This window comes from Lampetra fluviatilis, chromosome 55 (genome assembly GCF_964198595.1).
Source record: "Lampetra fluviatilis chromosome 55, kcLamFluv1.1, whole genome shotgun sequence".
NCBI classification, from domain to species: Eukaryota; Metazoa; Chordata; class Hyperoartia; order Petromyzontiformes; family Petromyzontidae; genus Lampetra; species Lampetra fluviatilis.
Window position 1 is genome coordinate 8,628,149 of NC_136329.1, and position 19,666 is coordinate 8,647,814.

At 55.2% G+C, this 19,666-nt stretch overlaps 1 protein-coding gene across 2 annotated transcripts; it reads left to right on the plus strand.

The window, feature by feature from the left end:
* The first annotated feature begins 11,832 nt into the window (after window positions 1-11,832).
* Window positions 11,833-17,725, plus strand: LOC144949920 (uncharacterized). 2 transcript variants are annotated; one of them, XM_078879908.1, is made up of 3 exons: window positions 11,833-12,040; window positions 13,413-13,513; window positions 15,356-17,725. In XM_078879908.1, the coding sequence occupies exons 1-3, from the start codon at window positions 11,872-11,874 to the stop codon at window positions 15,977-15,979; spliced, it is 894 nt and encodes a 297-aa protein (XP_078736034.1). In that variant the 5' UTR covers window positions 11,833-11,871; the 3' UTR covers window positions 15,980-17,725. The 2 variants fall into 2 exon arrangements, with proteins under 2 accessions (XP_078736034.1, XP_078736035.1); XM_078879909.1 differs by having other exon boundaries at window positions 15,359-17,725.
* The last annotated feature ends 1,941 nt before the right edge of the window (window positions 17,726-19,666 follow it).

Genomic DNA, 19,666 nt, shown 5'->3' on the forward strand with positions numbered 1-19,666 from the left:
TGCAGTGTGGTGTGTGTGGGGAGCGGTGGCATAACGGTTAGCGCCACGCCGCGCTACGAACCCGGCGACCCGGGTTCGATTCCCGCTCACGGCCAACGCCGTTAGTGACGGTTATCTGAACCGGTCCCGGGCCTCCCCTAGGTCGACTCAGCCTCAAAATGAGTACCCGGTGCGGTGATGGCCACCCACCCCGTGTGCCTCAGTGGCGGCCTTCGGAGGTGCTCGCTAACAGCACTTGCCCCTACAGTCTGTTAGAGGCTACACGGTGGAGGGGGGGGCTGGATCTTTGTGTGGGGGAATCGACACTTTGATTCGCCTTGACGGAAATGTTCCTCCGAGGCTGACGGTGCAAACCGAGAGGGTACAAGTGATATCGGCATTCCGCCCTCTCTGGCTTTCTACTCCACGACCCGAGTGTCCGTGGACTGTGTGTTGGGCTGTCGTTCTCGTCAACTTGTTGTCGGGGAATCTGAACGTGGGAGATTTAAGGGGAAGTTTCGTTTGCGGCTTTGCTGTTGCCTTTATTTTTTGTATAAATAGCATTAGCTGCTGTGCGCATGTGCGGTGCGTCCGGCTCTGTGCGTACCTGGTGCACTGTGTAAACATCGCCACGAGGTGAGACGAAGGCTCTGTGCGTACCTGGTGCGCTGTGTAAACATCGCCACTGGGGGAGACAAAGGCGGGCGGGCGCGCGGCGTTGGCCGCCCGCCCCCCCCCTCGTGCGGCCGTGCCGGCCTTCGTAGGTGCTGCTGCTCGCTTAGCAGCACTTGCCCCAACAGCCTGTTGAGGCTACACGGGCGATGGAGGCGACCTTTGTCTGTGTCTGGTGGCATATCTGCTGTATCTGGCGGCGTCGGCGGCGATGTGTGTGTGTCCGATTGTAGAGTAATTTAATGGTGGTGGGACGTCGGATTTGTCGGAAATATGGAGGAAGAAGATCGCATTACGTACACGGTCTTCCCAAGTGCTCTCCCAGTTTGGGGGGGTGAGGATTTCTCGTCTCTCCTCGCAAGCGGACGGTTGTTCTCCGACCACCCCAGTTTCAATTTGCCGATGTGGTGGTTTTATCGAACGAACGTCGCGATTTGTTCCCGGCTGGTGGCTTCCGCACGGTGACGGGAGAGGTTCGACTCCCGGCGCTGCCGACGACGGCGGCGGTGGCCGTGGTGGTGCCGCCCGCTACTCGCGACGTTTTTTTTTTGCGGCTCAGAAATGTTGCGACCTCCGCCGCCGTTCGCCGTGACCCAAAGGCGTTGGTCCAGAGGTTGCAACCGGGTACCCGATACCCGTACCCTACCCTACCCGATACCCGGCTACCCGTAACCGGCCGGGTACGGGTAGCCGTTTGCGACCCTGGTGCGGCCGGGTACGGGTAGGCCGTGAGTCACCGGTGAGTCGCCGTTTGTCACTCATTTCCCAACGTCTTGTCTCTTCTCACAATTCAAGTTCCTAGAATCAACCCACCCGCGCCTGCAACATGGCTTCCTCCCAGAGGTCGCAATCGGGTACCCGGCCATACCCGTACCCTACCCGTACCCGGCCGGGTACGGGTAGGGTACGGGTACGGCCAGGTAAAAGTACGGGTACCCGTTTGCGACCCTGGTGCGGCCGGGTACGGGTACGGGTACGGAATCAAAACCCGTTTGCGACCTCTGCGTTGGTCTGGAGGCCTCTGTCTGGAGGCTTCTGTCTGGAGGCTTCTGTCTGGAGGCCTCTGTCTGGACGCCTCTGTCTGGAGGCCTCTGTCTGGAGGCTTCTGTCTGGAGGCCTCTGTCTGGACGCCTCTGTCTGGAGGCCTCTGTCTGGAGGCCTCTGTCTGGAGGCTTCTGTCTGGAGGCCTCTGTCTGGAGGCCTCTGTCTGGAGGCTTCTGTCTGGAGGCTTCTGTCTGGAGGCTTCTGTCTGGAGGCTTCTGTCTGGAGGCCTCTGTCTGGACGCCTCTGTCTGGAGACCTCTGTCTGGAGGCTTCTGTCTGGAGGCTTCTGTCTGGAGGCCTCTGTCTGGAGGCCTCTGTCTGGTGGCTTCTGTCTGGAGGCTTCTGTCTGGAGGCCTCTGTCTGGAGGCCTCTGTCTGGACGCCTCTGTCTGGAGGCTTCTGTCTGGAGGCTTCTGTCTGGAGGCCTCTGTCTGGAGGCTTCTGTCTGGAGGCTTCTGTCTGGAGGCTTCTGTCTGGAGGCTTCTGTCTGGAGGCCTCTGTCTGGAGGCCTCTGTCTGGAGGCCTCTGTCTGGAGGCCTCTGTCTGGAGGCTTCTGTCTGGAGGCCTCTGTCTGGAGGCCTCTGACTGGAGGCCTCTGTCTGGAGGCCTCTGTCTGGAGGCCTCTGTCTGGAGGCCTCTGTCTGGAGGCTTCTGTCTGGAGGCTTCTGTCTGGACGCCTCTGACTGGAGGCCTCTGTCTGGAGGCCTCTGTCCGGAGGCTTCTGTCTGGAGGCTTCTGTCTGGAGGCCTCTGTCTGGAGGCCTCTGACTGGAGGCCTCTGACTGGAGGCCTCTGTCTGGACGCCTCTGTCTGGAGGCCTCTGTCTGGAGGCCTCTGTCTGGAGGCCTCTGACTGGAGGCCTCTGTCTGGACGCCTCTGTCTGGAGGCCTCTGTCTGGACGCCTCTGTCTAGAGGCTTCTGTCTGGAGGCCTCTGTCTGGAGGCCTCTGTCTGGAGGCCTCTGTCTGGACGCCTCTGTCTGGACGCCTCTGTCTGGAGGCCTCTGTCTGGAGGCCTCTGTCTGGAGGCCTCTGACTGGAGGCCTCTGTCTGGAGGCCTCTGTCTGGAGGCCTCTGTCTGGACGCCTCTGTCTGGAGGCCTCTGTCTGGAGGCCTCTGACTGGAGGCCTCTGTCTGGAGGCCTCTGTCTGGAGGCTTCTGTCTGGAGGCCTCTGTCTGGAGGCCTCTGTCTGGAGGCTTCTGTCTGGAGGCCTCTGTCTGGAGGCCTCTGTCTGGAGGCTTCTGTCTGGAGGCCTCTGTCTGGAGGCCTCTGTCTGGACGCCTCTGTCTGGAGGCTTCTGTCTGGAGGCCTCTGTCTGGAGGCCTCTGTCTGGAGGCCTCTGTCTGGAGGCCTCTGTCTGGACGCCTCTGACTGGAGGCCTCTGCTCGTGCACGAACCAGCGGGCGTGGGCCACACGGCGGGGTTTTCGTGGGACGTTGTTGGTTTTGTCTTTTTTTGTTTGCTGGTTTTTGGGCTCGTTCCACCAGGGGAGCCACTTTTGATCCAGTGACGTGATGAAGTTGGGCCGCGTCACGAACGATTGTCGCCCAGCCTTCTTACTCCCCCCCCTCCCCATGTGATTCGATGCGTTGTCAAAAGTCAGGTTAGTGGGGGGCGGTGGTGGTGGTGGTGTTTTTTGGTAATTTTGTTGTTGGTGTTGGTGTTGTTGTTGGTGGTGCTTTGCAATTCCATTCAGGATTTCTCCTCTCAATGTCGTGGCGAATATCCGCGGGAAGATTTGGGGGTGGTGATGGGGTAATGTGGTGGTGATGTGGTGGTGAGGTGGGGGTGGTGGGTGTCGACCGCGGGGCATTTGCAAAACGAATTCGTTTTCCAGCGACAAAACAAATGGCCAATCGCCTGCGCGATACGGGAAAACGTGAATAACACTGGTCAACACACTTTTTCTGGCATAAGGTTGTCCAACGTTTTTAAGGTAATTTTGGGGGGGGGGGGTGCTGATTCCAAATCTGGCATCCGTTTTTGTCTATCACATCAGGTTTTCGAGATATCAAATATTGCATTTTCAATAAAAAAAACTGCAGAAGAAAAATATTAAATAAATGTGGATATCTACATGAAATAATATTGTAAACACACTATCATAAAAATACCAGCACCATATTTTAACACTAAAGCAGTCACTGACTCGCAACAACTTGCAATCATAAGTGACGGAGTTAATTTCGGGTGAAATCAATGAAAATGTGGTATGCCGATAGCAGAGGTGGGACAAAGTCATTGTTATGCAAGTCCAAGTCGAGTCGCAAGTCATCAAATTCATGACTCGAGTCTGACTCGAGTCCAAGTCACATGACTCGAGTCCACACCTCTGGCCGATAGCATACAAATGAGATGTGATGGAGCAAATCTGAGATCAGATTTGGAATCGGCACCCTGAAATGAGTCTAGAACAGCTGCAAAAGGCCAGGCCAGAAAAACATGTTTTTTGTTGTTGTTGTTGTTGACCAGTGTAAGTGACAGAGTTAATTTCGGGTAAAATCAATGAAAACGGGGTATGCCGATAGCATAAAAATGAGATGCGAAGAGCAAATCTGAGATCAGATTTGGAATGGGCACCCTGAAATGAGTCTAGAACAGCTGCAAAAGTCCAGGCCAGAAAATAATGTTTTTTTTTGTTGTTGACCAGTGTTAATCGCTTAACACTGGTCAACAACTGACGGTGCCACTGCTTGTGGTGCCGCACGTGTCGCGTGAGTTTGTCGCACCCCCCCCCCCAAAACCTCCTCCTACCCTCCTGTTAAAACTCGAAGTCACCAATAAAAAGCGATCTTTTGACAGGGAAACAAACGGCAACCACAACTCCCGATCGGTGTTTTTCGTGTTTTGTTTGGGGGCGTTTTTGGTTAAAACAATTTTTTTTATAAATCAGTGGTTGGCAGAGGTCGCAACCGGGTACCCGATACCCGGCTACCCGTACCCGGCCGGGTACGGGTAGCCGTTTGCGACCCTGGTGCGGCCTGGTACGGGTACGGGTAAGGAATCAAAACCCGTTTGCGACCTCTGGTGGTTGGTCACGGAACTGGGTGGGGTGGGGGGGTGGGTGTTGTCTAACAAAACTAAAAACCTGCCCCGGCTATTTTGTAAACACGAGGCCTGTGGAGCCCTCGGAACTCGGTCCGTGCGGCAATTCTCGACCTTCGTCGAAACGCGTTCAAGTTCATGTATTAGGTGTAGCCCTGTGAGCCATTCGGCTCTTGAATCGGGTGCAACCGCAACAAACAGAAGAAAACATCTTATAGTGAATATGTGACTGAGTGCAAACAGAAAATCCAAGAAAAGACAGCAAAATATTGCAGAAAAAGCACCGTACACCAACGCTGTGTGCAAAAATCCCAGTGGGATGCAAGTCAAACAACAACCACAAGACAACTTCGATTAAGGCCATCAGTCTAACTCTGCACTACAACAAACAAACATGGCCAAACCAAAAAACGTTTCGAAAATCACCAAAATAAAGCCATAAAAGTCAAACAACAACAACCACAAGACAACTTAGATTAAGGCCATCAGTCTAACTCCGTACTACAACAACACAAACATGGCCAAACCAAAAAACTTTCGAAAATCACCAAAATAAAGCCATAAAAGCAATGAAACAGTGGTCATAGGAACTGTGAGCGAATTTTCACAATAAACGACTTAAACAACATGTACTACCAAACTCATGCAGCCATAGCTGGCTGCATGAGTCACTCCACTGATAGGCCTCGGCAAGGTTCTTTCGGTAAAGTCACGTATAAAGATAAAATAATAAATTAAATAATAGCATACTACGACGTTTCGATTGCCCCCTCCCTCTCTCCGCCCCCGCCCCCTCTCTATATGTAAGGCCTCGTCACAGAAACGACCTCTCTCTTTCTGCCGATACGTGTTCTCTCTGTGTGTCTTTGTGATGTCTGTCTGCTTGTGTGTCTGTCTATAGTTTTCTGGTTAGATTTGTGTTGCTATTTCTTTTATACCTGATGATGATTGCTTATGTTGCAATCGAAACGTCGTAGTATGCTATTATTTAATTTATTATTTTATCTTTATACGTGACTTAACCGAAAGAACCAAAGAATAATTCCTGCAGTCACGAAAGCTCCAAAATTGAGAAGGTAAGGTAATTGTACCCTTTTTACCGGGTGTAAAGGTAAAGGGTAAAGGTGTCGACATGCCAAGGGGTAAGGGTAAAGGGTAGGGTAAAAGGTAGGCTCGTTGCTTTTTACCTTTTACCTGCTAAAGAGTAAAAGGTAGGGTAGAGTGATTGTATTGTGGTAAGGTAAAAGGTAGGCTCGTTTTTACACTTTTACCTTACCTTGCCGAGGCCCACTCGACAACAGCAGGAGCATCAGTCGGAGTATCAACATTTTTCAATGCACCTTTAAGATCAGCACGCTAGGTGCCGTGCCGTGCCACGCGATCCTACACCGTGCCATGTGGGTTTGCTGGCTCCACCAGAACAACAACAACGACCAAGCCACACGAGTGGGTGCCTTGGATGTGGTGCCGATTGTCAATGGATGGCTCCCTATTGGTCAACCACGTTATGTATGCCGATGATTTGGTAATTGCTGCTCATTCAGAGGAGGAGTTGGAGACGCTGCTGCTGAAACTGGAGCGTGCCACTAAGAGGTGGGGCCTTACCATCAGCCCCACCAAAACTAAGCACCTGCCTGGGTATTTTGTACCATCGGATACTCCACCCCCACAACTCCCAATCGGTGATGGGGCAGTTGTGGAGAGAGTGGAGAGTTTCCCATACCTGGGCAGTGTGCTCTTGACCGGCTCCGGTTTAACAGCAGAGGTCTCACTCCGAATCAGTCGAGGGGCAATATCTTTTCATCGGTTGCGTAACGGGAGGGGTGGGGCTGGGTGGGGAGGGGTGGGGCTGGGTGGGGAGGGGTGGGGCTGGGTGGGGAGGGGTGGGGCTGGGTGGGGAAGGGTGGGGCTGGGTGGGGAGGGGTGGGGCTGGGTGGGGAGGGGTGGGGCTGGGTGGGGAGGGGTGGGGTGGGGCTGGGTGGGGAGGGGTGGGGAGGGGTGGGGCTGGGTGGGGAGGGGTGGGGCTGGGTGGGGAGGGGTGGGGCTGGGTGGGGGAGGAGTGGGGCTGGGTGGGGAGGGGTGGGGCTGGGTGCGGAGGGGTGGGGCTGGGTGCGGAGGGGTGGGGCTGGGTGCGGAGGGGTGGGGCTGGGTGGGGCTGGTCACCCCGTGGTGCCCTTATAAAACTCAACGTTTAACCTACTCACGCCGGCTTGTGCCCGCCCTCACAGTCGGCCATATTTGCGGAATACACCACGTGGCCATTGACCCTGCAGGCCATTGACCGAGCAACCCAACGTGTTCCTACCAGCTCCCTCCCCTCCGCAGCAGGAATGTGTTAAAACAAATCGCGACGTTTCGATCGCAACATCATCTGTGGGTGTTCCACCTGATGAGGACTGCGATCGAAACGTCGAACTACGTGGACTTTACCGAAAGAACCAAAGAGAGTGGATTCCTGCAGTCACGAAAGCTTCAAATCAACGATTTAAAGGGCCTCGATTTTGATGCAGCTGCGTTACCCCCCCCCCCCTCGTGACTCCCCGCGCTGCAAGTGAGTCGCCTTGGCCCGCACACAGCCGCCCCCCCCTCCCACATTCACGTTCAGGCCCCCCCCCCCCCCCGTGACTCCCCGCGCTGCAGGTGAGTTACCTTGGCCCGCACACAGCCGCCCCCCACATTCACATTCAGGGCCCCCCTCGTGACTTCCCGCACTGCAAGTGAGTCGCCTTGACCAGCACACAGCCGCCCCCCCTTCCCCCCCCCCCCCACATTCACGTTCAGGGCCCCACCCCCTCTCTCGTGACTCCCCGCACTGCAAGTGAGTCGCCTTGACCAGCACACAGCCGCCCCCCCCTTCCCCCCCCCCCACATTCACGTTCAGGGCCCCACCCCCCTTTCTCGTGACTCCCCGCACTGCAAGTGAGTCGCCTTGACCAGCACACAGCCGCCCCCCCCTTCCCCCCCCCCACATTCACGTTCAGGGCCCCACCCCCTTTCTCGTGACTCCCCGCACTGCAAGTGAGTCGCCTTGGCCCGCACACAGCCGCCCCCCACTTCCCCCCCCCACATTCACGTTCAGGGCCCCACCCCCTCTCTCGTGACTCCCCGCACTGCAAGTGAGTCGCCTTGGCCAGCACACAGCCGCCCCCCGCCTCCCACATTCACGTTCAGGGCCTCCCCCTCCCCCCCACAAGGCGCGCCAACCACTCACAGCCCGCCGCGGCTGTGACGACAGCGATGACGCGGGCGATGACGGCGGCTGTGACGTAGGGCGGTGACGTCACCGCGAGGTCGCCTCGCTCTCTGTGGCTCCTGGTGGCTCCTGGTGGCTCTCTGTGGCTCCTGGTGGCTCCTGGTGGCTCCTGGTGGCTCTCTGTGGCTCCTGGTGGCTCCTGGTGGCTCTCTGTGGCTCCTGGTGGCTCCCTGTGGCTCCTGGTGGCTCCCTGCGACTCTCTGTGGCTCCCTGTGGCTCCTGGTGGCTCCACGCGGCTCTCTGTGGCAGCGACATCGCCGTGAAGGTGCTGCCAGCACGCTGACTCCACCACGCGTGAGATAGCGCTGGCGACTAATCACAACTACTCTGTAGTCGTGATACATCGTGGTGGTGGTGGTGGTGGAGTGGTGGTGGAGTAGTGGTGGTGGTGTGGTGGTGGTGTTGTTGGTGGTGTTGGTGGAGTGGTGGTGGTGTTGTATGTGGAGTGGTGTTGGGGGTGGAGTGGTGGTGGTGTTGGTGGTGGAGTGATGGTGTTGGTGGTGGTGGTGTTGTTGCTGGAGTGGTGGTGGTGGTGGTGGTGTTGGGGGTGGAGTGGTGGTGATGTTGATGGAGTGGTGGTGGTGTTGTTGGTGGTGTTGATGTTGATGGAGTGGTGGTGGTGTTGTTGGTGGTGGTGTTGATGTTGATGGAGTGGTGGTGGTGTTGTAGTTGCTGGAGTGGTGGTGGTGGAGTGGTGGTGTTGGTGGAGTGGTGGTGGTGTTGTTGGTGTTGGTGGAGTGGTGGTGGTGGAGTGGTGTTGGTGGTGGTGGTGTTGTTGATGTTGTTGCTGGAGTGGTGGTGGTGGTGTTGTTGGTGGTGGTGTTGTTGGTGGTGTTGTTGTTGGTGGAGTGGTGGTGTTGGTCGAGTGGTGGTGGAGTGGTGGTGTTGTTGGTGGTGGAGTGGTGGTGGTGGTGTTGGTGGTGGTGTTGATGTTGTTGCTGGAGTGGTGGTGGTGGTGTTGTTGGTGGAGTGGTGGTGTTGTTGTTGGTGGAGTGATGGTGGTAGTGGAGTGGTGGTGGTGTATGTGGAGTGGTGGTAGTGGTGGTGTTGGTGGTGTTGTTGGTGGAGTGGTGGTGGAGTTGTGGTGGTGGTGTTGTTGGTGGAGTGGTGGTTGTGTTGATGTTGGTGGAGTGGTGGTGGTGTTGGTGGTGTTGTTGGTGGAGTGGTGGTGTTGTTGGTGTTGGTGGAGTGGTGGTGGTGGTGTTGATGTTGTTGTTGGTGGTGTTGTTGGTGGAGTGGTGGTGGTAGTGTTGTTGGTGGTGGTGGTATTGTATGTGGAGTGGTGGTGTTGGTGGAGTGGTGGTGGAGTGGTGGTGTTGTTGGTGGTGGTGGAGTGGTGGTGTTGGTGGTGGTGTTGTTGTTGATGTTGCTGGAGTGGTGGTGGTGGTGGTGTTGTTGGTGGAGTGGTGGTGGTGGTGTTGTTGGTGGAGTGGTGGTAGTAGTGAAGTGGTGGTGGTGTATGTGGAGTGGTGGTAGTGGTGGTGTTGGTGGTGTTGTTGTTGTTGGTGGAGTGGTGGTGGAGTTGTGGTGGTGGTGTTGTTGGTGGAGTGGTGGTTGTGTTGATGTTGGTGGAGTGGTGGTGGTGTTGGTGGTGTTGTTGGTGGTGGTGTTGTTGATGTTGTTGGTGGAGTGGTGGTGTTGTTGGTGGAGTGGTGGTGTTGTTGTTGGTGGAGTGGTGTTGTTGATGTTGTTGGTGGAGTGGTGTTGTTGATGTTGTTGTTGATGTTGTTGTCGTATCGGCCGGCCCGTTACGTCCACGTTGTTCGTGAGCGCGTGGTTTAGACGTCTCTAGCGAGTGACGTCATTCATTTAACCACCACGTGACAGCCCTCCAAGCCCAGACAGCCGTCACTACCTCGCCTGGTCTACAGGAGGTCGTGGGTTCGATCCCAACCCTGACGACGCCTGCTGCTGCTGTAGATTTGGAGTCTGCGTCTCTCTCATCATCATCACGGTGGCTAGGAGATGTTGACTACCTCGCCTGGTCTACAGGAGGTCGTGGGTTCGATCCCGACCCTGACGACGCCTGCTGTTGCTGCTGTAGATTTGGAGTCTGCGTCTCTCTCATCATCATCACGGTGGCTAGGAGATGTTGACTACCTCGCCTGGTCTACAGGAGGTCGTGGGTTCCATCCCGATCCTGACGCCTGCTGCTGCTGTATATTTGGAGTTTGCGTCTCTCATCGTAGTGTGGATTTATCTCCGGGTGCTCCGGTTTTTCCCCTCCCACATTTAGAATCAACATCACCACGCGCTCAGAGAAGTTGGCTGCCGCTATAAATTTCCACGCGCTGACGATGATGATGATGATGACGATGCTGACGATGATGACGATGCTGACGATGGTGATGATGCTGACGATGGTGATGATGACGATGCTGACGATGATGACGATGCTGACGACGATGACGATGCTGACGATGATGACGATGCTGACGATGATGATGATGACGATGCTGACGATGATGACGATGCTGACGACGATGATGACGATGACGATGCTGACGATGATGATGATGACGATGATGACGATGCTGACGACGATGATGACGATGACGATGCTGACGATGATGATGATGACGATGCTGACGATGATGATGATGACGATGCTGACGATGATGACGATGCTGACGACGATGACAATGCTGACGATGATGATGATGACGATGCTGACGATGATGACGACGAAGATGATGATGATGCTGACGATGATGACGATGCTGACGATGATGATGATAATCCAATTGGTTGAGCAGCTACCATTAGCGATGTTAGTCAGGTCGCTTCTAAACAAGAGGCTTTGTAGCGGTGCCTTGCGTGGAAAATAAACACAAAAACGTGAGTGCTGTACTCACCAAGTATGACCCTTCATGTAGCCACCACATTACCTTCGCTACTACAGCATGTGGCTCGGCATGCCATCCTGGGTGTGTCTGTGGGTCTCTGTGTGTGTGTGTACGTTGAATTTCTTTTGCACCGTACATAGCCAACCATGCTCATCTGTGGGTCTCTGTGGGTCTGGGTGTCTGTGGGTCTCTGTGGGTCTGGGTCTCTGTGGGTCTCTGTGGGTCTCTATTGGGCTAGGCGTATGTGTATGTTGAATTTCTTTCGCACCTTAACCGTGCTAATCTGTGGGTCTGTATAGGTGTCTCTGGGTCTGGGTGTCTGTGGGTCTCTGTGGGTCTCTGTGGGTCTCTGTGGGTCTCTATGGGTTTCTGTGGGTCTGGGTGTCTGTAGTTCTCTGTGGGTCTCTATGGGTCTCTGGGTTTGAGTGTCTGTGGGTCTCTGTGGGTCTCTATGGGTTTCTGTGGGTCTGGGTGTCTGTAGGTCTCTGTGGGTCTCTGGGTGTCTGTGGGTGTCTGTGGGTCTCTAAGGGTCTCCATGGGTCTGGGTCTGTGTGGGTTTCCATGGGTCTCCATGGGTCTAGGTGTCTGTGGGTGTCTGTGGGTCTCTGTGGCTCTGGGCGTCCGCGATTGTGTGATGCAGACAATCTTCACGATCGCCCCCGGACGTTTCTCTTCTCCGCCACTGACAAGCGCAACTCCACAACTCGTCTCGTTTGCTGTCTCTCCCCCTCTCTCCCCCTCTCCTCCCCCCCAGCAGCTGCGCGGTGCGGCGCCGTCCGGCGGCAACCGCGAGAGAGAACCAAGCGAAGGCGCCGCCGAAGCCGCGGGGAAACAATCGGCGCGTCCCAACCACCGGGCTTTGCCGGGCCTTGCCGGGCACCTTTCCCGTTGCCGTGCGCGGGGCGGCGGGGGGCGGGGGGGGCCGGCTTCGCGCGCCTCGGTGGCGGTCGGTCGGTCACGAGGAGGAGGAGGTGGGGGGGGGTTGGGGGGTGGGGGTGTTGAGGTGGGTTGGGGGGGGGGGCGGCGGCCCCCACCGATGGCCTCTGCTGCTGCCCTCATGCCCGGCGGGAGGCTGCTGATCAAGCAGGAGCGTGAGGACGAGGTGGAGGAGCCATCGTCGCCGCCACCGCCGTCGTCGCCGCCGCCGCCGCCGCCATGCGGTGATGGCGGCGGTGCGTGGCCGGGCCTCGTCGTGAAGCGTGAAGGTGAGAGAGGCGCTCTCGCTGCCGTGAGGACGGAGCCGCGGCCGTGGTGGTCCGTTGGTGTCTCCGCGGGTCTCTGTGGGTGTCTCTGTGGGTGTCTCTGTGGGTCTCTGTGAGTCTCTATAGGTGTCTCCGCGGGTCTCTGTGGGTCTCTGGATGTCTGTGCGGGTCTCTGTGGGTGTCTCCGCGGGTCTCTGTGGGTCTCTGTGGGTCTCTGTGGGTGTTTCTATAGGTGTCTCCGCGGGTCTCTGTGGGTCTCTGTGGGTCTCTGTGGGTGTCTCCGCGGGTCTCTGTGGGTCTCTGTGGGTGTCTCTATAGGTGTCTCCGCGGGTCTCTGTGGGTCTCCTCGGGTCTGTGGGTCTCTGTGGGTCTCTGTGGGTCTCTGTGGGTGTCTCTATAGGTGTCTGTGTGGGTCTCTGTGTACGTGTGTGCGTGTTGAACCGTGGCGTACGTAGCCAACCGTGATGATCTGCGGATTTCTGTGAGTCTCTGCGGGCCTCTGTGGGTGTCTCTGTGAGTCTCTGTGGGTGTCTCTATTGGTCTGGGTGTCTGTGGATGTCTGTGTATGTGTGTATGTTGAACTTCTTTCGCACCATATGTAGCAAACCGTAATCATCTGTGGGTCTCTGTGGGTGTCTCTGTGGGTCTGGGTGTCTGTGCGGGTCTCTGCCTATGTGTGCATTTTGAACCACACCATACATAGCCAACCGTGTATAATCTGTGGGTCTCTGTGGGTGCCTCTGTGTGTGTGGGGAGCGGTGGTGCAGCGGTTAGCGCGACGCTGCGCTACGAACCCGGCGACCCGGGTTCGATTCCCGCTCACGGCCAACAGCACCACCCAGTGACGATTATCTGAACCGGTCCTGGGCCTCCCCTAGGACGACTCGGCCTCAAATGAGTAGCTGGTGCAGTGTGTAGTGAACATCGCCACTGGGGAGACAAAGACGGCCGGGCGTGATGTGCTGGCCATCCACCCCCTCGTGTGCCGTGCCGGCCTTCATAGGTGCTCGCTAACAGCACTTGCCCCCAACAGTCTGTTGAGGCTACATGGGGGATCTTTGTCTTTGTGTGCTGAACGTGGGTCCAGGTGCGTAGGCTCAAATAAATGAGTGTGTGGGGGGGGGCGGGGGGGTGAAAGGTGGCGATGATGATGGTGGCGATGGTGGCGATGGTGGCGGTGATGATGGTGGCGGTGATGATGGTGGCGGTGATGATGGTGGTGGTGGTGATGGTGAAGGTGGCAATGATGATGATGATGGTGGTGGTGGTGGCAACGATGATTGTGGTGACGGTAAAGGTGGCGATGATGATGATGATGCCGATAATCATGGTGGTGGTGGCGACGATGGCGTCGATGAACGTGGTGACGGTGAAGGTGGCGATGATGTTAATGGCGATGACGGTGATGGAGGAGGCTGGGCTCGCGGCCACACGGAGAATCCGGACGAGGGGCTGAGGGACTTTTCATCGATTGAAGTGAGTCTCCTCATTGCATCACAGCCGGTGTCTCTGAGGCTCATCATGGCGTTCCCCTGATCTGTCAAACTTTCAACAGCTGTTGAGCGTCTTGAGCCAACTTAACCACAGGCTCGGTAACCTCGCGTTCAGATGAATTGGGTCATGCTGCTGCTGCGCATTCGCACGTGATGGTGGATGGTAAGCCACATGGTTGAGCTGCGATCATTAAGTGAAAGCCAGGGTCACTTCAGAATAAACTCCTTGAAAAAAGTGTAATAACAGCCATAGAGGGTTCACGTGGGGATTGGCTTGCCGGTCCTGCTTTGTAGCCAATAAGGGTTGAGACAGGGAGCATGGCCCCGGCGTGATCACGGCATGTCAGCAGGGGTGATTGGCCTGGCCATTCGGGGCCCCAGCTAATGGGGAGCCGGATGAGGGACGTGGTCCCGGGATTGACAGGGAACCATCGAGAACGGTCAAGGCTGTCCATGGAGGATTGGCTGGGAGGACCACGTGACAAAGGGATTAAGAGAGAGAGAGAGAATGATCGGGAGCAGACTTGGGAACGACAAGAGCAGGGGTCACGCGCGTACGGGGGCTCTGGGTGCCACGTGCGCGGTGGAGACTTGGTGTGAAGTCTGCCCTCTCTCCGTTGTCTGCCAGCAACGGAGAGTGTGTGAGTAAAGTGTATTGTGGAAGTGGAAATAAAAATGACTGATTCCGAAGCCGTCTCAAGAAGGATTATTAAGCTATATTCTTGGTTCTTTCGGTAAAGTCATGTAGAAGGGAAATAATAAAATAATAAAAATTAAACAATAAAATACTCACAACGTTTCGATTGCAACACAAGCAATCGTCACGTGTTGCAATGAAAACGTCCTGAGAATTTTATTGTTTAATATTTTTATTATTTTATTATTTCCCTTCTACGCGACTACAGCTCTTTGCTCACAGATGTCCAGTTAGGTGACACGGGGTCAGACCGTTACAACAACAAATGATGCAAACGCACGATCGGAGTTCAAAAAGTGTAGGAAAGGTAAATGGATCACTTAAAAATAGATGCAAATAAAACTAAACATTTTTTGTTAATGTTACCAGGTTAAATTCCACTGAGCTATTAGCATATTTTCCAGAAGTGACTCTTCCTATTACAAATCATCACTCAACAAATTAGCTCATCGTCATCATCATCGTCGTGTGGAAATTCATAGCCGCGGCCACATACCCTAAATAATAGAGTCTGAACGCACGACGATCCTAAATGTGGAGGGAAAAACCACAGAGAGAGAGAGACGCAGACTCCAAATCTACAGTAACAGGCGTCGTCAGGGTCGGGATCGAACCCACGACCTCCTGCACACCAGGCGAGGTAGTTAACATCTCCTACCCACCATGGTGATGATGAGAGACACGCAGACTCCAAATCTACAGCAGCAGGCATCGTCAGGGTCGGGATCGAACCCACGACCTCCTGCGTACCAGGCGAGGTAGTCAACATCTCCTAGCCACCGTGATGATGATGATTATGATGAGAGACGCAAACTCCAAATCTACAGCAGCAGACGTCGTCAGGGTCGGGATTGAACTCACGACCTCCTGCACACCAGGCGAGGTAGTCAACATCTCCTAGCCACCGTGATGATGAGAGACGCAGACTCCAAATATACAGCAGCAGGCGTCAGGGTCGGGATTGAACTCACGACCTCCTGCGTACCAGGCGAGGTAGTTAACATCTCCTAGCCACTGTGGTGACGATGATGAGAGAGAGACGCAAACTCCAAATCCACAGCAGCACGCGTCGTCAGGCTCGGGATGTGACCCCTGACCTTGCCACGTTCTCGCCTCGAACCCCGCCAGCAGGCCGACGCCGCGGCCGCCCCCCGAGACGCGGCGGCCCCCCGCAAGCGCAGGAGGCCCAGGGAGAAGAAGACGATCGAAGCGGCGGTGCGCCGGATGGCGGCGGGCGCCTGCCCGGCTCGGCACGGCGGCGGGGCGTCGCGGCGCGAGACGCGTCCCTCCGTGGTGGCCGTGGGGCCCGACTGCGGCTGCAAGCGCGAGTGCTTCGCCAAGGTGGACGAGGACTACCGCCGGGAGATCTGCTCCCACTTCTGGCGGGAGCTGGGCCGCGGCGGCTACGACGCGCAGACGGCGTACCTCTTCGGCAGGATCCTGGTGCAGGACGTGAAGCGGCGCTACTCCAAGAGCGCCCGGGACAAGCGCTCGTGCAGCGTCGCCTACCACGTCGCCACGCCGGCGGGAGGAGGGGGGGGGCGGAGGAGGAGGAGGCGGAGGCGACGTGCAGGTGTGCAAGAAGGCGTTCGCGAGCATCTACGGGATATCGCGCGGCCGCATCGACGTGCTCGTGTCCAAGAAGAAGAAGATGGTGGCGAGGGGAGAGGCGCCCGCGACGGCGGCGACGGCGGCGGCGGTGGTGACGGCGGCGGCGGCGACCGCGGCGGTGACGTCGTCGCTGCCGCGTGACCGCCGGGGCCTACGCAAGGGCCGTCCGCGAGCCCTCGCCGAAATCCTTCGCTTCCGGGCCGCGGCGGAAACCGCCGCGGCCGGTTTCAAGAGTCAGCCGAGGGATCAGCGGCCCTGACGCTCCCCGCGGATCGTCGCGGCGCCGTCACCACGGCGAGCTGCGTCCGCCGCGGCCGTCCGGAACGCTCTCTCCCGTTCCGGGAGCTGCGATGCACTTTGACGTCGTCGTCTAAGTTGACAAACTCGTTTCTTTAGAAATTATTTTTTTTGCGTTTGGTTTGTTGTCCACCTTTCTTCCCCCCCCCCCCCCCGCGCACCTCCGATGAGCACGGTCGGTTACGTACGGTGCGAAAGAAGTTCAACGCACATACACACACAGAGACCCACAGACACCCAGACCCATAGACACCCAGACCGCATGAGACACACACAGAGACCCACAGACACCCAGACCCATAGAGACCCACCGAGACCCACAGGTTAGCTCGGTTGGCTACGTACAGTGTACAAGAAGTTCAACGCACATACACACAGAGACTCACAGACACCTATGAAGGCCGGCACGGCACACGAGGGGGTGGGTGGCCAAACCACGTCTGGTCGCCTTTGACTCCCTAGTGGCGATGTTTACACATCGCACCAGGTACTAATTTGAGGCTGAGTCGATCTAAGGGAGGCCCAGGACCGGTTCAGATAATCGTCACTGGTGTTTGCTGTGAGCTGGAATCGAACCCGGGTCGCCAGGTTCATAGCGCAGCGCGCTAACCACTACACTACCGCTCCCCACAACATACAACATACACACGCAGAGACCCACAGACACACAGATATCCACAGACCCACAGACACCCACAGACATCTATAGAGACCCACAGACCCACAGATTAACACGGTTGGCTACATACAGTTCCATCGAATTTCAACGTACATACAGATACCCATAGACACCCAAACCAATAGAAACCCACAGAGAGGCACAGATTAGTGCGGTTGGCACACGTAAGGCGGTGCAAAAGAAGTTCAACAAACAACCGCCATTTGCCACTAAGTGGCGTTAACGTCACCACGACGCTTGTGCCAGGCTATGTGCACCTTGAGGCCACGTGAAGTGTCGAACGCCCGCTGGCAGGAGGTCACGAGGCAGACCCAGCAGGTACCACGGGTCGACTGACTGAGATGATCGAGATGACTGGCTGATGAACACCTGTGCCCCCTACTGTGCTAACTTGCTGTGCTTTAGCCACCCGGCGCACCGCTCGTTGTTGTGAGCGTCGCTCCTCCGCCCTCCGTTGTTGTTGGAGGCCGACTGCCTCCAACTGCCCAGTAGCGTCCTTCACGAGCCTCCTCCACAGAGGCCGATCTTGACACCGCTGGTACCGGTCATCGTCAAGTCCACTCAGACAGAGACCCATAGACACCCAGACCCACAGAGACCCACAGAGACCCACAGGTTAGCGCGTTTGTGCCACATACGGCGGTGCATAAGAAGTAGAGTGCGTACGTAACCGTTCACTCGACCGACCACCGCTTCAATTGCCCGACCGAATGTGGGACGAGCGCGATGATCGTTGGCATGGGCTCGCCACTGTTCTCTCTCGTGTGTGTGCCGCTGGAAGGGAGGTGATGGGTGGGGCTTCGCGACCAGCATCGCCATCATCAGCCGCGTCGTGGTTGGGTGGTGCGTAGGGGCGGCCGCCATTTTGTTTTTACAGGGGCCTGAGTAAGGGGCCGTTTATAAATGACGTCACGCACCTGGGGGGGGGGGGTCAGACATTTGTGACGATGTGTGACGACGGGGGGCGGGGGGGTTTGAGAAATGTGACGTCACATCAAAATGCGCAACTTTAAATAAATATAGACAACACGTTCTACTTAATTAAATTGACTTTCTAATAAATGTTTTCTCCTGCAACATCAGAGTGCAGCGCCACATTAAATACGCACAACAATGACAATAGTTTAAAGCGATTTGAAGCATTTTTGGGGGGGGGGGGAGGGGGGCAGAGCTTTGTGACGTCATATTTGAGAGGGGGGGGTCTGACTTTTTGTGACGCCGTGTGACGAGGGGGGGGGGGGTTAAAAATCGTCCAAAATCGCGTGACATCATTTATGGACGGCCCCTAACAACAAAAAGTCGTCCATTTTAAATATTTTCTTGTTCGAGGGTTAGAATCCGCGTGAAGTATAAACCTGTCGGTTTAACCCGCGCGGAGCCCACTCGGTGTGGGTTTGTGCCACGCAAAGACGTGGGGCCCTATTTTTTTGTCGGTATCAGAAGTGTGGAAAAATAAGAATAGGTTTTAGCCTTTCTGGGCATAATAAAACAGGAGTTGTCTTAAGCACGCTTTTTGTTTGCATGTTCACAGCAAGTACGGTGCGTGGTTAATGCAGATTCCTTGCAAAAGATTTCTGTTTGGTGTTTGAACATCTGAACACCACCTGTTTTTACTCAAAACGTGGCCAATTCGTTACGAGTTCAGCACTAACCGGTTGTGTGTTGGAGAGCAAAAAACCGCTGGAACATTTAAAACTCGAGTGGCGTGTGACGTTGTATATCTTCGGTCTTGAAAAATGTTTAAAGTTATGTAAGTGTGTGTAATTATGATAATTTATTATGATAATTAGGCTCGGCTTCGTTGTCTACATACACTTACATAACTTAAAACAAGTACACCTTCCTAATTAGCATAACGTTTAGCATCATTTCGGAAAATTGCACATTTTTAGATTTTCAATTTTAATAATTTGTTTCATTTTTCAAGACCGAATATATACATCACTCGGTTGTAAATAATTACATACACTCGCATAACTAAATACAACTACACTTTCCTAATTAGCATAATTTCGAATGTATATAAGTGACCTTCCGCTGGCGATTATATCAGCCAGCGTCATCTGGGCAATTCTGCCACATTCACACGGACGCAATGCAACCACTACCGCTGTCAACCCCTTATCAGTGCCTCACCACCTTATTACAGACCAATTCAGAACGTATTGGTCACCCCGTGCCCCCTCAACTTTCATCCTACAGTCCCATCACAAGGAGAGAAACACAAAAATGTTTTAATTTTGCCAGAATTGAAACGGCTGGACACTGTATGGACCTGAAAACGAAATTTCCCTGCACAAGAATACGGAGGAAACCATATGGGTTGACAGGTTTGCTATATCTATGTATCCATGTGGGTCTCTATGTATCTCTGTGGGTATCTCTATCTCTGTGGGTCTGTGTATCTCCGTGGGTCTCTGTGTATCTCTGTGGGTCTCTGTGTATCTCTGTGGGTATCTCTATGGGTATCTCTATCTCTGTGGGTCTCTGTGTATCTCTATGGGTCTCTGTGTATCTCTATGTATCTCTGCGGGTCTCTATGTATCTCTGTGGGTATCTCTATCTCTGTGGGTCTGTGTATCTCCGTGGGTCTCTGTGTATCTCTGTGGGTCTCTGTGTATCTCTGTGGGTATCTCTATCTCTGTGGGTCTCTGTGTATCTCTATGGGTCTCTGTGTATCTCTATGTATCTCTGCGGGTCTCTATGTATCTCTGTAGGTATCTCTATCTCTGTGGGTATCTCTATCTCTGTGGGTCTCTGTGTATCTCTGTGGGTCTCTGTGTATCTCTGTGGGTATCTCTATCTCTGTGGGTCTCTGTGTATCTCTGTGGGTCTCTGTGTATCTGTGGGTA